Raw genomic sequence first — 16836 nt, 5'->3', positions numbered from 1 at the left:
GCTGAAGGGCTGTGGCCTCATGGCCCAGCGCCGGGCCCGGCCCTGCAGCAGCTGACAGTGAGATGGGGAGAAATAAACACACACGAGGGGGCAGGAACACGGGGGCAGAGAAGGGCCACGTCCATCCGAGGTCCGCCCGAGCCTTCCTCTCGGCTGCCAGGAACAAGCACCTACTGTGTGCTCTTATGGTCCTGCCCCTCCAGTTCCGGGCGCTCTTTACCCAGCTAAGGCCCTGGGCGGGTGGGCCCTCCTCCTGCCTCCTCACACCCCAGTAACTGACCCTCATGGACTCGCCAGGGTCCCCGAGGACCCCGGTGTGCACGTGGCCATCCTACTCCAGTTCTGCACGAGGAGGGGGTGCAGAGAGGGAAGGGGGGAGAATACGGGGGGTGGGGGGGAGAGAACAGACAGAGGGGGGTGGGAAGGAGGGGGCAGGGAGGGGTCGGGGGCAGCAGGAGCCTCACAGGGCAGCACCCCGGCCGCTGGGGCCTGGGCCATTACCCAGGGAGCCTCCTGTGACATAAATGTCAGCCTATGGGAGGCCCCACCCATGGCTTCATCCCATCACAGCCCCATACAGAAGGCTGAGGGTCTTGACAGCACCCGCCAGAGGCTCAGTAAGACGCACACTTGTCACTTCCAAATGACAAATGGTGAGAGTTATGACCGTGGAGCTCAGGGGCTCTGGGCCTAATCTGAGCACCCGGCCGGGAGCCGGGAGGCTGTCGCCCATGTTGGAAGACTGACACAACAAACCGGCGACATTCATGCCCGGGTCTCCCAGGACCCGATTCTAAGTTTGAGGAAAATGAGAAAACAGGGTAGGGCGGAGGTTTGTCTCTGGTTATCAAAGCAGGGGCCCCACGCAAAGACAAATAGATTTTTTTTCTCACCAAAGCATGAAAAAATAGAAATTAGAATGTCGTGGGGCTCAGGGCGGGTGGCCCCTGGGCCCAGGAGCGCTCGGCTCGAGCTGGGGGGCCCACGGCAACCAGTGGACGGGCACCGGGCGCCTCACACCAAGGGTATGGGGCAGTGGCACCTCCCAGGGATTCCCGAATCCTCTGGGGAAGGAGCCTCGCAGCCTCTGAGCCCCTGGGCCCGAGGGGAGCCGGGCCTCAGGTGGAAGAGGGCAGCGGGGGCCCCCGGTCCCATTCCTCTGTTCCCCTCACCCACTCCCACTCATCCCCGGCCTTGATCCTTGGTGACATCCACCTCCACCTGCTGACCCTTCCAGGGGCCCATGAAGGCTCACCCTTGAGCCACCCTGCACCCATGGCTGCAGGGCGGGAGGACGGCACCGTGGGGACAGGCAAGCACCATGGGCCAGCTGTTCGGGGTCTAAATGGGGCTGTGCACAGCTGCTATCTCCTCTTCTCCTGAAACCACAGCTCAGGGACTTGTAAGAAAGGCGCATCATCAAGCACAGGGAGAGGGAAAGGAGACTAAGAAATGCTCCCAGGCTGGACAGGGCGAGCGGCCAGCGAGGGGTGGGATGCAGGCGCAGGGGAGCTGGACCAGCAGAGAAACCGGCCACCACAGCCAACGCACACCCGGGTCCTCTGGAAATGGGGGGGTGGGGGGCACTAAACTACGGAGGTCGGGGTGAGGGCCATGGGAGGGTGCTAACCCCTGCTCCCCTGCCCACCTTGCCCGCATGGGGGCACCAGGCAGGGGGAGCATGTGGGCGCCACCCCCGGAACCAGGGGGAAGGGACCACGTCCATGCTGAACCTGGTGGCACAGGCTCCGGCCGCCCTCTGCACCCCCTTCCACATCCTCCCCCGAGGCAGGAGGCCGGGAAGCCCTTCCCTGCACAACCTGGCCAGTCCAAGGGGAGGGACCCAAAGATGCTGATATTGGGAGACCCCAGCCCCCCCGGTCACCCCACGGCATAGCCTCAAGCGAAAAAGACCTGCCCTGTGTCCAGAGATGCCACGAGCCTCAGAGTCCCAACCCACCGTCACCCCCGCCAAGTGTCAGAGTCCCCGCTCGCAACCATTACTGCCAAGCCCCACGGCCCCCACTCATAATTATTAGTGCCGAGCATCTACTGTGGTCTGTGGAGACTGAAACAAATGGAAAATATAATGCGAAGGAAAAGACAGAGAAGCCACAATTTCCAGAAGAGTTTAAAATACTCACTGATATCCTCAGAAATAAAAGACATGGTCTCGGGACTTCCCTGGTGGTCCAGTGGTTAAGACTCTGCACATCCACTGCAGGGGGTGTGGATTTGATCCCTGTTCAGGAACTAAGATCCCACATGCCGCACAAATTAATTAAAAAAAAAAAAAGACGTGGCTTCATGAAACAAGAACAGAGCCTACAAAAAGGAATATACAGAAGACAAAAAAGGGCAGACATTAAAAACACCAACAAAAAAAAAAGCACTGATAGAAAGTTTGAGTGAGAAAGTCAAGGAATTCCCTCAGGAAACAGATAAAAAAGACAAGACAGGGAGTTCCCTGGTGGTCCAGCGGTTAGAACTCGGCGCTTCCACTGCCGGGGGCCTGGGTTCAATCCCCGGTCAGGGAACTAAGATCCTGTGGCAAAACAAAACAAAACAAAAAAAAAACAAGACAAAGTAGAAAAGAGGGAGGAAAAGATAAAGAAAGGGGATCATGAGATCTGAAAATCCACCTAAATGACAGGAGTTTGAAACAGAAGAGAGACTGAAAAGAAAGACACCTATGAAGTAATGTAGGAAAATTTCCCGGAATCATTAGTTTCCAGGCCGCAAGGGCCCAAGGAATGTCAGGTGGCTAAAATCAGGCTCACGCCAAGTACATAATAAAGAAACTTCAGAACACAAAGAGAGGATCTGAGAAGCTTCTTGAAGGGAGAAATGCACATCACCTGCCCAGGGTCGGGAATCGGAAAACCAGCTGGCTTTGTGCCACAGCAGGGAATGAAGACCACAGGCGGGCCAGGCCCTCGAAGTTCTGAGGGAAAACCATCACCCGAGGAGACGTCAATACCCAGCCAAACTGTCAGCCCCTGTCCACAGCAGAGATTTCTGGGAGAGCACCTCAAATTCCATGGTCAGCCTTTCCATTGAGGTGTTTTTCTCTTTTTTTGTTCCCTATTTTCAGACGTGGAAAGTCTCAGAAAATGTCATCGCCCTGCTCTTTTCTTGGAAGTGCCCAGAGGATGCGTCCGCCCAACACAAGGTCAGAGCAGGGCGTTTAAACAGAAAGGGAGCGAATGCTCTTTCTATCACCCCACCATCCTCTTCGCTTCCAAGGACACGCCCAGCTGCTGATGGTGCTGGGGTTGGTCCCACTGGATCCAGGGGCCCCTCTGCAAGCATTCTGCTACCTGTAAAGAAAGTATCAACCCACGGGCTCAGATATGCGCCCTGCATCTTCCCTGGGAGGCTGGAGCAGTCTTGCCTACGGAAGCAGGGCTGGGGCAAGATGTGAGAAAGTCATCATAACAGACCCTTTTAGGGGAAGAGGTCCAGCCTCATGCAATCAGGGTTTGAAATGAGATAATGCCCCGAAAGCTCCCAGTACTGGGGCATCCCGATTCTAAAGCAAGACCCCTCCCTCCTATTTCTCTGGCCCCTTCCCCTCCCACTCACCCGGACAGTGAAAGGCAGCGGGGCTGTTCTCTGTGTCTGATTCCCCAGCGTGTTACTCTATTCTCAGTGCCTAAGGAATTATGCTTTACAAACCATAATAATCCCATGCAAAACTGAAATCACATAAAACGGTGTGCTTTGGGAAAGTGTAATGAGAGAAAATGAAAACCACGTTGAAAGCCAGACCTTCCTTTAACATCTCAGCTCAAAAGGAAAACTCGCCCAAATTCCAAGCCCAAACAGTAGGGAAAGGAGACTCCAGTGACCACGCCCCCTCTCCCCGTGCAACCCTCCCCCCCCCACCCTGGCCTGTCCCCAGTGGCTTTGAGGGCTCGTCTGCGGGTCTCCCTGGGCGGGGCTTCAGACAAGATCCTCCGAAGGCACGGCTGGGGGGCTCTTTGGGGAGCAAACACACAAAAACCTTCCACAGAGCCTAACAACTCCAGACTGACATCTGGGCCCCCCAGTGCCTGAGATCTAAAGAACGTGGAGGCCCCGGGAGTTGGGCAGACCCTCAACAGAGGAGAGCGAGGGCTCCCATCCCCCGGCAGCTGTTCACCCCACCCCCACCCCGAGCCACACACAGAGACAGAGCTCAGGACGGACTTCACGGCCGCAGCGCGCAGAGTCTGGGGAACAAAGGGCAGCAGACACCCCCCCTCCCCCCCCACCCCCGCTGTTCCCACTTTCCGGAGTCTCCTTCCGGCCGCAGACTCTGCATCCCAACACACAATGCAGATGTCTTTTCCTCTCCAGAGAAGAGCCCCTCCAGTCACTGTTTACATGGTGCCTTCCCCCGAGATGCAGGGCGTTAGTAACCAGCCCTCGCACCCCTCTCGGGGGTGCACGGTGCTCCAGTGCCCAGATGGCCCATCCCGCACGTGGGCATTTAGGTTGTTTCCAATCTCCTACTACCTGTTTAAGCACCCACATATATTAATACAAACCTAGCTGTAGTGACTGTTAACTTTGCTTCCCTCGTTTCCTGATGGACGTGACCTGCTTTTTCCTTTTCGTTCTACTTTCCTGACACCACGTGTTGAGTCCACAGTCTTCAAAACACCAATTCTGATAGAAAACCTCTCAACATCCTTATGGGCCTCCCCACCACAGGCTTTGTGCACTCGGCTCAGGGTTCCCTCGGCCACTCGGCTGCAGGAGCCATCACGGAAGGGAGAGGAACTTCGACGGCCTCGCGGACGACCAAAGTCACCCCCGACGACCAAAGTCACCCCCGACGCCAGGTACAGGAATGCCCCGTCTCACAGAGGTGGAGAACTGGGGTCTGGGGCTGCACCAGGAGCAGGAAGCCGGCAGCCCCAGGTCCCCCAAGATCCTCTGTTGAGGGTAAGACCCCCTGTGCTGCCGGAAGCCGGGCAGGAAGGACCCTGGGGGCACTTTGTGAAGACTCACTGTGCCGAACCAGGAGGTATTCTCTGCTTCGATAAAATGTTCACTGGCCCCTACAAAAAGCTCGCTGGGGACCACTCCACGCAGCCTGGAAGGGAAGCCTGCCTCTGCAGGCACCTGCCCTGCCCTCTTCCACCAGGGGCCAGTGGCTAGGGGTCTGGGGAACCTGCTGGAGTCTGATTCCTAGGGGAATGCACACATTGTACAGTACATCTGTCGGGGGCAACAGCCCCCCAGGATCCCCAGGTCGAGAAGGCCTGCTCCAGGCTGAGCACGGCTGGTAGCTTCCTTGGAGTGCCCGTGTCACAGCCCTGCTCCTCTGCCCACTCCCCCACCCCTCCATCCCCAGGCCCCCTTCCCTCCCAGCAGGGCTCTGCCACGACCATCGGGTCCCTTGTGCTCTGATCTGAGCTGAGGCATGTGGCACCGACGGCTGGTCACCCCAGCAAAGGTGGAAGCGTCACTGCCGGACCAACGACAATGCCAGGAACACCCTCGCTCCCCCTTGGGAACTGCGTTCTGCCCGGGGCCACTCGGCACACGCAGGCAGCTGGGTACAGAGTACAAGGCCGGGAGGACCCGGAGCCTGGGGGGCTCATCTGCCATGTTTCCCCTGATTTAAATAGAGCCAAGCTTTAGGAGACCACCTCTTCCTAAAAGGCTGAACGGACATTAGAGTTTGCTCATGTCAGATGACAAAGTGGGAGACAGGAGGCCCAGCAACCAGCCTAAAGACTATTAAACATGGTTCACTGAGATCATCCCCGACAGCTTTGTGGTTGGTGAGGCCGCAGCCCCGACTCCCTGCTCTCGGGGCTCCTGCCTGCCCTGCAGTGTGCGGGTGAGGCCGGCCGGGCTGAGGCCGGCCAGGCCCGGGAGGCCTCAGGAGTGCAGACCCGACGTGGGGAGGCCGCGCCAGGTGCGGGCCTGTCTTCCAGCCCACGGCTCGCTGCGGCTGGGCCCCGAGCTGCAGACCCCCGAATGTTCGCTGCCCGAGGCACCTCCACGAGGGGCCTCCTCGCACAGTGGGAATGTCCTACGTCTACGTTGTCCCCGAGATCACCACCGGCCCACATGGCTATGAACTAGCACTTGCTGATGTGACCGAGGTACAGGACACATAATGACTTCACTTTAAACAATTCATGGTTAAAGGGCCGCGTGGGCCGGTGGCTTCGTGCTGGACAGCGTGGCCAGGCAGCCCCACGTCCGTTCTGCTGCCAGCCCCGCGGGCACCGCACCTACAACCCAGACCCAAACTATCCCTCCCGTCCAGCCCACTCTGTGCTCCTCTCCTCGGTGTGGATAACGCTCCTCCCCCACTGCTCCCCAGGGGACAGGGCTCAACAGTGTCCCCTGTGCACGTCCGCCAGGGACCTCAGAATGAGACCTTATTTGGAAAGAGGGTCTTTGCAGACAAGTTGGCCAAGGTGAGGTCACGCTGGAGCAGGGTGGGTTCTAAATCCAATGACCAAGGCCCTTATAAGAAGAGGGGAAGCTGGACCTGGACATGGGGACAGGGTCACATGAAGATGGGCAGAGACTGGAGTGATGCGTCTACAAACCAGGGACACCAAGGATTACCGGCCACGCCAGAGGGGCAGGAAGGACCATCCTCTGGAGCCTTGGGAGGGAGCCAGCCGTGCCACACCTCCATCTCAGACTTCTGGCCTCCAGGGCAGGGCGGGGACGCCTTCCTGTTGCTTTCAGCACTCCTCCCCTGTTGATGGCATTTTGTGACCTGAATACACCAAGGTCGAGAACCGCCCTGCCCCCCAAGAAGCCCCTGCTGGTTGACGCTGCCTGCCCGCCCCGCTGTGCCCTTCGCGGTCTCCCTGGGTCGGAGCGCTCCTGGGCGTCCTGTCCCTCATCTGTGTCCTCCTCTGCACCTCGCCAACTTGTTCCCGTCTCCCAGCAACTTGCAGATGACCGGCGCTGAGCAGATGCTGATGTGGGAGCGACACACATGCTTCCTAGGGAACAATCCCGGGGCCAGGCGGCACTTCAGCCCACACAGTGTTAAGCACCCAGAGACGGGGCAGAAACCAGCCTCCCAGGAGCCTGCATCTGTCAGGACCAGAGCCGGCCCCCCGTTTCTGATGTAATTACCCGCACTGCAGCGGGGGGGACGAGATAACAAACCAGTTCATTAGGAAATCCACTGGAAGCCCTCGGAAGCGCTTCATAAACAAAACCATTAGGCGCAGGGCTCCCGGGGCTCCCCCATCCTGGCTGGCGGGGCTGGGCAAGGTCACAGGCCTTTGATCTGCAGGATGCTGCCCCCCCCCCCCGCCCCCGCAAGGTCACTCTCTTTCTTTCTCGGCATAAAGGAAGCCTCTTCCGTGTGGCACTGTGGCTGCAGCCCGGCAGCCTAGACAGTTCTCCCGCCCGCTGTGAAGGGCCCTCCCACCTCCCCCTCTGCGCGGATGATGATAAACCCAGGCCCTAGGTGCCAGGCACTTCCCAAGGCTGCTCTGCCCGAGGGCCCCGTCAGCCCCTCAGCTCTCTCCTTTCACCCACAGCCCCTCCTGCTGACCAGGACCCATGGACTCCCTCCCCCTCTGTTCTCCAGGCTCCGAGGGGAGCCAGCCCGCCTGACCTCTCTAAAAACCTCGTCATCCGAAGCCACAAGGCGTTTACCACGGCCAAGAAACAAACTCCATTCACAGCAGGACGGCAGAAAACCCCAGACTGAGACTGTGGACTCAACACATGTGGTGTAAGGAAAGTAGAACGAAAAGGAAAAAGCAGGTCACTGCCCTCTGGAGCGGACCTGCAGGTGGCATCCCCAGGCGACAGGTGCTAGAGACTGTGGCAGGGTGAAAGTGACCCTAGAGGAACCTCACCAGCCCAGGGGTCTCACCCAGGGGGAAGCCGTTCCAGGGGACACTGGGTGATGTCTGGGGACACCTGTGGCTGTCATGCTGGGGGTGGAGCTCCTGGCATTGAGTGGGTGGGGGCAGGGAGGCTGCTCCACACCCCGCAGTGCCCAGGACGGCCCCCAGAGATGGTTCAGCCCCAGGGTCCACAGTGCCAAGGGGGACAAACTCTGATCTGTGGATTTGAATCACAAGCTCCCAGTTCCACCAGGAAAAGCGGCAAAGCCATGCAACAAGGGGCAGCAGGCCCGTCAGTGTGAGTGAGCCCGGCAGCGGCCAGCACCCTTCTCCCAGAGCTGTGTGGCCACGTGTCTGCCAGTGGGGACCACCCAGAGCTGGGAACCCACCAGGGAGGCGGCCGGCAGAAGCTGCACCGTGATGAGCAGGCAGCACCCACTCCAGAGAGACTGAGGTGTGAGCCCTCGTGTGCATTTCCAGGGCCCACCCTCTGAGCGCGAAGCCTGAACACAGTTGCCTGCAACCCAGGCAGACAACCCCAGGCGCGGGGACAAGAGGGGAAGTAGGAAGGAAGAGACAGGGGCTCCGGGCCGAGGGGGCTGGGATGCCCGCCCATCGCCCACCTGGGGAGAGCCGACGTCGGCCACGAGCTGAGCCACCGGATCTCCCAGAACCACAGCGGGCGCCAGCGCTCTGCAGATGCGCTCAGAACCCCGTGAAGCCAGGGGAGCAGGGAAGACACGATGGGCTGGTGTGTTCAGTTGGGGGGGAGAGGGAGGCCTGCAACTACGCTTGAGATTCTTTGCAAGTGTTTTCCAAAGAGACAAACGGGAGGCTCATCAGCTGCAAAGCTGTATTCGAGGGGCTTGGGCCACAGGCAACTCCCACCAGCCCTCCCAGCCACAGCAGCGGGGAGCAGGGTGGCCTCTGAACCCCGGGGCCGGGCAAAGTCCCTCCCCAAGGGGGCCCACCAAGCACTCAAGTCCTGCCCACGTCTGAGCTGGCGGGGGCCCCTCTCTCTGCCCCCAAGGCTGCTCCCCTAGACCCATCCTCTGGGGTGTTTTCGCTCGGGGGACACTGCCCCTAAGGGGGTGAAAACTCCTTCTTGGGGGCAGAAAAGCCTCACTGTCTTTGAACAGACACGTGGTGTATGCACGGTGTTAGAATCTCACAGAGGGGCAATGAGGAAGAAGGTGTAAAAGTGTTCTGTTGGCGGGCGGCGGGTAGTGACAGTGAAAAAGAAGGCGGAAGAATGGCCCGCGACCCGCCCTCTAGACCAGGCTCTCATCCAGGACCTGCCCCAGGGGGCACCAGACCGCGACTGGGGAAGCGAAGGGGCTCCCGGCACTGGGGGCGGGGGGGGCCCAGGGATGCCAATGCCCAGGCCGCACGAGGCTGCTGTGCCGTGGGGAGACCTTGCCTGAAACCTGTCCTTCCAGATCTGGTGGCACCTGTTCTAGATGGTCAGAGTTTAAGCCAACACAAAACTGAGCCGCAAGTCAGAGCGATGGCACCGTGCTCTCTGCTCCGACCCTCCCCGCTATGCTACTGTGCGCATCTGGGCTTGAAGCCGCTGCCAGGGACAGAGTGACGGGAAGCTCTGGGGGGAGGCTCCAGGGGAAGCACATTTTATACAGCAATTGACTGCGAACCCCGCGCGCCGGCCACCACCAGCGCCATAAATCAGGGAGCCAGCAAGGCGCAGCAGCGCGCAGGCCAGCACCGCGGAGGCGGGTGGGCCTGAGGAGCGTCCGGGCTGCAGCTCTGTTCCTGCCCTCCTCCGCCCGGCCCCCACCGTCACCCCACCTTCTGTCACCTCCCCTCGGGCTCCAAGTTAATCGCCCAGAGCAGGCGGCAGCGTTACCGAACAGAAGGCACGCGTTCTGGAGCAGCGGAAACAGTTTGGTTCACATTTCACAGCAGTGAAGTTCAAGGTGGTCCAGGCTGAGGGGGGGGGGGGGGGGAGGCGGGTTTCAGGAGAGGCCTCCCACCCTGGATGCGGGAGTGGGGGGGACGTGGGGGCTGCCCCTGGAAGCGGTGCATCTGGGGACGGGCCTCCCCACCTTCCACGTTCAGCAGAAGCCATGGGGGCGCAGACTTTCCCGGAGGCTGAGGGCTGGCAGGCGGCGGCCCAGACAGCTGGCAGAAAACCAGCTAAGTGCGCCGGGCTCCCAGCCATTCAAGCCGGCTTCTAAATCTCTCTCGCTCTGTTTAATCCGAAATCATCTCCTGCACCTTGCGGGGTGGCCGGGACGCCAGTGCGCCCTCGGTGGAGGAAAGAGGCCCTTGTCAGGCTTCACCTGGCGCCACCCACTGGGGGAGCTGGGAGGGCCTCGTGAGCTAATCCAACGTGGCGTGCAGTCTTACAGGACTAATTCGAGCTCAGACCTAAAAACGCTGATGTGTGCACACTTCATTTTCTCCAGTGAAGCCGGAGCAGCCCTCTGATCTCTCTGGTTAGTAATCCCGCTACAAAGCCTGCCTGGCTGAGCACGTGCCCACGGAATTCTGTTCTTGGAAACGGAGCACAGGCCTCTGGAGGTGGCCCCTGCAGCCACAGCCGAGCCCCGGACACCCGCCTGGAGGAGGCCGCCAGCCTGCGGGACACGCGCGGACAGAGAGGGCATCTCCCAGAACCCCCCGGCGGATGCACTTCACCTCTCCCTGGTCCTTGCAAGGTCACGAGGCCCAGAGTCAGAGCTTGATGCAGGCAAGAGCCATCAGTAAAGCTGGAGAGAGACAGAGCGGGGTGGGGGGAGCCCAGCGAGCGCAGATAGAGGGAAGGGACCGCTCAAAACAAAAGCAGCAGCATGTGACCAGAGGCAGGCGTGAGGATGCACATGGTCGGTCGGGGACTTGCTCACTGCTGGCTCTGATCTCAGGCCCTGTAGAGTCCTTGTTTTTAAGGTATCCCAAATTCCACCCCGCAGACCTAATATTGACCAACATTTGGGCAAATCCCCCACCACACACACACACACACACACACACACACACACACACACACACACACACACACACACAATGGGATTATACATTCATGATCGAAAACCTAGTTTTTCCACCCAAAATGCCGTGCCCATCTTTCCACACCAATAGTGAAACCATTTTTGTTGCTGCGTAATATGACACGGTTCACCCAGAACCCCAGCCATGGGTATAAATTTTCCACGGTGAAAATCAACGATGCGATGACTGTCCCTGTATGAGGAAGGCCTGAGGACCGGCAGAGAGAGAAACGCACGTATTCCACTGACGGCAGACACCCTCCGGGAGCTACCCCCACAGGCCCCCCATGGCCCACAAAGGGGCCTCCCAGTTCCAAAACCCCTTTCCCAACGCTGTCTCCTGCTTCACAGGCTCCCTAGTGTTTGTGGACCAAGGAAGGGAGGTCTGCTTGGTGAAAACGGCATCCCCAGTGCACCCCGTGGACCCACCCACACCCTGTGCGCTGAGAATCTGGTAATCCAGGCGGTAGGATTTCTTTAACAGCTTCACTGAGCTATATAATTCGCACGCCCTACAATCCACCTCCACTCACAGAGCTGTGCATCCATCGCCACAATCAATTTTCGAACCTTTTCATCACCCCAAAAAGAAACCCTGTACCACTTAGCAGTTCTCCCCAGCGCCTGGCAACCACGAACCCACTGTCTCTGTGGATCTGCCTGTTGTGGACGTTTCCCGTCAATGGAATCACACACTACGTGGCCTTTTGTGTCTGCTTCTCTCACTGAGCATCATGTGTTCGAGGTCCATCCACGGGGCAGCACTGTTCCAGACCAAGGGGGTGGGAATGGAAGGCCAAGTCGTGTGTGTTCTTCTTCCCACACCTCCCAAACTGAAGGATGAAGCCAGCAGGAAGTCCCCGCCCCCTCCTAGAAGCTGTAAAAGCCTCCATCTGCCATCCCGTCCCTATAGCTACCGCCTCCTCCTCTGGGGCCCACAGCAGCCCTGCAGCCCCGCCCCTCGCCCTCCCCCCAGGGACTCGGCTGGTCTCCGCCTGCCCCGGCCCCACGGGCTTGGGTTCTAATTCCTTCCACCGACCTCCACTCCGCATGGCGGCCCAGCCCCGGCTCCACTACCAGCTCCGCCATGTGTCCAGAAGCCCAGGAAGCAAGGGGTTCATCCACGTGCCACGGGGCTAGGGCCATGTGGTCCAGAACCCCCGGCGGGAGTCCAGGAGGAAGAGACGGGCAGCCCTGTCATCAGGGTGCGCTTTCCCAGGAGCTGCTGGGTGCTGGTTTGGGTGTGAGTGTGGATGCCGCCCGCCCCGAGGATGCTCAGGGTCCACTCGGGACGCGGCACCCCTCCTACCCGTGGGGGCAAGGGCCCGGCTCCCTCATACCCTGAGCGACCCCAGGATCGGGGCCTCTCTGCCCACGGGCTTGGTAGAACACTTCAGATTCCTCGGGGGCAGTCACCTCTCCAACATCTAGCTCCTGAAAGAGGACCGGTTCCTACAGAGCAGATACATCGACGCCCTGCAGAGCCCTGGTTCCCACAACCCTGCTGTCGGCCCAGCCCCCAACCCCTGCCCCGGAGAAGAGAGGCACATGGAGATAACGTACCCACAGCCCCAGAGGTCCATCCCTCGCTCCCTGTTAAGCGCAGTTTCATGGCTCTGGCAATAGCTAGCATCTGTCGTGCTTAAGGGACTCCAAACCCCAAGGCCGTGGACCACGGCCAGGAAAACTGCCTTTCAGTAGGAAAAGGTGGCGGGCAGATGCGAGGTCTCGCACACACGCCCGAGGGAGAGGAACTAAACTGAGCTGATGAAGCCGCACTACCAGAGTCCAAAAAGTACAGCCATACTAACCACCCTCTGCCCCGAAGAGAGAAAGGTCAGCCAGGGCCCTCAGCTGGGGCTGATCCTGTCCCCAGGAGACACATGGCAATGCCTGGGCATGTCTGTGGCTATCACACTGGGGGCTCGTGGCATCGAGGGGGTGGGGCCAGGGAGGCTGCTCCACACCCACAGAGCCCGGGACGGCCCCCCAGAGGGTGACCTGGCCCCAAGTGTCACGGCGCCACAGGGGGTGGGGGTGAGGGTGGGGAGGGGCCCTGGATTGGGCTGGGCCAGAGCCCGAGGGACCAGGGCCGCCTGCACCCAGAGCTCTGCTGGGTCCTTGTCCACTTCACCCCTTTGTGGGCGGGGATGGTCGCTGGCCACGAGGAAGGCAGGGCCGTCCCCCCGGCGCCGGGGTGGGGACACGGCGGGCGCCCCCCACTGCGGGGCGCGTCAGGCAGGGAGCAGGTGGCCACGAGGCTTTCCTCCCGTGCACAGAAGGCTGATGAGGGTTAGCGTCAGCGACGGGGAAGGAAGACCATCCCGGAGAAGAAACTCTATCTCAACTTGACAGTGAACACAGAGCGCAGACTGCAAGTGGGACGAGGGTGCTGTGCTCAGCGGAGAGGGCGGGAGAGGGCAGCCCTCTGCAACCTCTGTCAGGTAGACGGGGACCAGAGGTGCTGCCTCCAGGGGCTCTGGCAAGAGGCCACAAGCCTATTTTCTCCAGAGTTTTCGAGCCAGGAGGATGCTGGGCGCCCCTGTGGCCTGCAGGGCAGACCTGGGCCCAAGGGCTGGGCACCCTGGCCGCAGTGGGGAAGTCGGGTGGTCTCTGCAGGGGGCCGGCAGTGGCACATCGGCATTTGGCCCGGCCTGCCGGGCACCAAGGCCACCAGTGCCCTCACTGGACCCTCCGGAACCTCCAGAGGCAGTGGCTGGGAGCCAACCTGCTGGAGGAAACAGCCCCTCTGATGCCGGAGACTCTGGGGGCTGCAAAGAAAAGAGCAAAGGAGGCGACCTTCAGCCCCGACTGGCTGGAGCCAGGGCGCCTGCACCCTCGATTCTCTAGACCAGGGACTGCAAACTTCCTAGCAAGGACCAAACGGCAAATATTTTCCACTTTGCAGGCCAGACGGTCCTGTTACAACTAATTATTCCACCGCTGTAGGCAAGCAGCCCTGCAGGGCACGTCAATGAACGGGCGCATCTGTGCCAATAAAACTTTACTTATCAACGTGAAATGTGAGTTGCATCTAGTTTTCAATTGTCACACACTCTTCCTTTGATTTTTTTCTCCTCCAGCTCTTTAAAAATCTAAAAATCATTCTGTTTGCAGACGATACAAAAATAGTCGACCTGCCAGGTTTGGCCTGTGGGCCCCCGTTTGCCGACCCTGCTCTAGAAGAAAAAACAGGAACACCTGAAATTCACACAGGCTGGCGAGCGTGAGAGCTTAGCCTTTAATGCATCAGCAGAGGGAGAATGACAGAAACGTACGGTGCGGGGAGTGAGGGGTTCGCTGGGTGCCTGAAGAGGTAACGAACCAACAAGTACAGAAGTCTCTAGAATCTGGGAAGTGTACGTTCTCCCCCTTGGCTGCATTCCGAGGAATGTGCTGGAAGGGGACGCAGACGGGATGGGGCACTCAGGCTGCAGGGAGAGGCCCCTGCTCAGCGGGAAGGGGCCCTGGGTCCCCCCCGTGCCCCACCCCACCCCCCTCCCTTAAGTCCACAGGCCCAGCACCACGGGACCCGAACAGTCCCCTGCCACCAATGCCCTCAGCTTGCGCCCGGGCGGACTCTCCAGCCCGGACTCGTTACGGGGGCAGCAGAGCTTGGCGGGTCGGGACCTGCTGTCCCGTTCCACCACCGAAAGGCCTGGAGGCTGACATCAGGGGGCCACGGACGGGTACCCCGTGGCCAGTGGCCACTCCTGGCAGAAGCCGCCGGGCACCCCAGAACCAGGGCCGGCTCAGAGCAACGCTCGTCACTTGTTCAGTAATTTCACGCTCTGCCGCCTGGTGATGTGAGCGTGGAGCCCCATCTAAGGCTGTGCTTCCCAAGTGCCACTTGTTTGTGAACACATGGCTGAACCCAAAATTGCTTTTAATATCCAGGCAATCCCTGCCGGCCCCGCAGCAGGGTCGGCTCCAGCAGCGCCTCCGGGACCAGCCCCGGGTCAGGCTGATAACTCAATCGCAGCTCCCGCCGCGGCCGGGCGGTCCCCGCACACACAGAACTCCCTGCAAACATACCCCGGGAGATGTAATTACCCCTGTGGATCTAAACGGACAATCCTGACGCCCCCGTCTCTCCTCTTGCAGTGAAGCCAGAGGCTCTGCCAAAGACAATACCCCCCACAGTCTCCTGAATTAAGTATAAAAAACCCAGCACTTTAAATCCCGGGGCGCCTCTCCAGCCTTCCTGGCTACAAAGCCCGTTTCCTTTTCTCAACTGCACTGACACAGCGAAGTTAGAGAAACAGATCATTAGAAAGACAGAGACGAGCCAGCCCGTCTAGAGCACGCTGCCCAGCAGAGATGTGACGCAAAGCCACCTGTGAAGCTTAATTTTCTTCACCTTAATTTTTCACCCCATTCAAACGTGGAAAGAAGCAAGCGACATTTCCTTTAAGGATGGATCTTGTTTAACCCCACCTGTTCAAAAGCATCAGTCTGCAACCCCCCTGAACACCCCTGGTGCGGGGTTTCCTGCTCTTTGCCACGTGCCCTGCCGTGGACTCGGGGTGTTGAACGCCACCGGCTCCCCTCCACTCCACCGGGCCACATCTCCAGGCTGTGACGCCCGATCGTCACGGCCTAGACCCTCTTTTGCAAGGGTCCAAGGTCTGGGAAACGCTGAATGAATCAGGATCCGGGATCCAAGTCCTCCGGGTCCACACTGCCCCCACTTCCGGGCCTGGGAGAAACGCACCATCTGTCCCAACCCTGGGTCCTGACTCATAACGGCTGAGAAATTCCGTGGAGGAACGCCAGGGCTCCGGCTTGGGAGGCTGGGAGGAAGCCCAGCAGGAGAGGCCTCTCCTGTCCCATGACCCAGGTACCAGAGTGGATGCTTGTGAACAGCCGGGCCCCCTTTTGCAGTGGAGAGAAGGTTAAAGGGGCTGAAACCTGAAAGCCAGGGCCGCTTGGTCTGAGCCCAGCTCAGAGCTGGGCAGAGCTCGCCGGCTTCCTCCGCGGCACCCACGGTACCAGTCCTGGGTGGAAGGGCCCTGGTCCCGGCAGCCAAGGAAGGGCTGGGCCTGCTGCCCGCCCGACAGCCCTCCTAGCAGCTTCTCCCTCCCAGGGCCCTGCCCAGTGCGCAGCCGCTCCCTGGACTCGCCACTACGGGGCCTCGTGCCCCCAAAGCTGCCCGTCAAAACCACAGAGAGGTGAGTGCAGGGGAAAAGGAATTGAGAAAAAGCGCTTGGCTCAGATGTCAAATCTGTTGGCCAATAGTCAGCCCTCTGGGACCAGCATGGCAAATTACTGAGGAAAATCAAAGGAGTCTTCCGGCCTTTCAGTGACCTCTGAATGTGGATGGCGAGGCAGCAGGAAGCCCTCAGGCTCGAGCGCAAGGTCTGCTCTGCCAGGGTTCTGCGCCCCCTCTCTCTCTCTCTCTCTCTCTCTCTCTCTCTCTCCCTGTCTTTCTTGCACCCCGCAGCAGAAAAGACCAGATGGGGAAGCTGGAGGGGGGCAAAGGCGCTGGGGCCCAAGCAGACCCCACGCACGGCCAGGTGGCCTCCAAGGGGTCAACTAACAAGGAACAAATCTTCCCTGATCCCCAGACGATGGGGAATACACCTGGGGTCCGCCAGGAGGAGGGGAGACCCGACCCCAGGCCTGCCCAGACCCCCTTCCCCTGCCTCCAGGTGAGGAACGCTCTGGGGACAAGTTTGCTGAGGATCCAGAAACAGACCCTGATGGAGAGTCCGAGCCTCCGGTCGAATATGAACGGCTGCCGCCCAGGCCTGGGCTGGGTGAGCAGGTGGGGGCCGGCCCCGTTCAGGCCCTTCCCCAGGGTCTGCGGGCACTCACCTGAGTGGCCACCTTGCCGTAATCAATCCACCGCAGGGTGGCAAAGTTGGTAGATTCCGCGCAGTTGAACCCGTGGTTGAATCCGGCGTGGTAGCCGTAGGGGAACGTGATCATGAACTCCCCAGCCTCCTGCGTGATCTGAGGAGCAAGAGGCCAACAGGTGAGGGGCGAGGCCCGAC

General features: G+C 60.0%; 1 protein-coding gene across 1 annotated transcript in view; it reads right to left on the bottom strand.

The window, feature by feature from the left end:
- The window catches only part of KDM4B (lysine demethylase 4B), a 140656-nt gene that overhangs the window by 38263 nt on the left and 85557 nt on the right, over positions 1-16836 (bottom strand). Inside the window, 1 exon segment of the mRNA XM_082456900.1 lies at positions 16658-16795. Coding sequence (XP_082313026.1) covers positions 16658-16795 — 138 coding nt within the window.

Source organism: Balaenoptera physalus (assembly GCF_965194825.1).
Source record: "Balaenoptera physalus genome assembly, chromosome: 3".
In the NCBI taxonomy this organism is placed as follows: Eukaryota; Metazoa; Chordata; class Mammalia; order Artiodactyla; family Balaenopteridae; genus Balaenoptera; species Balaenoptera physalus.
This window is presented reverse-complemented; position numbering and strand designations above follow the sequence as displayed.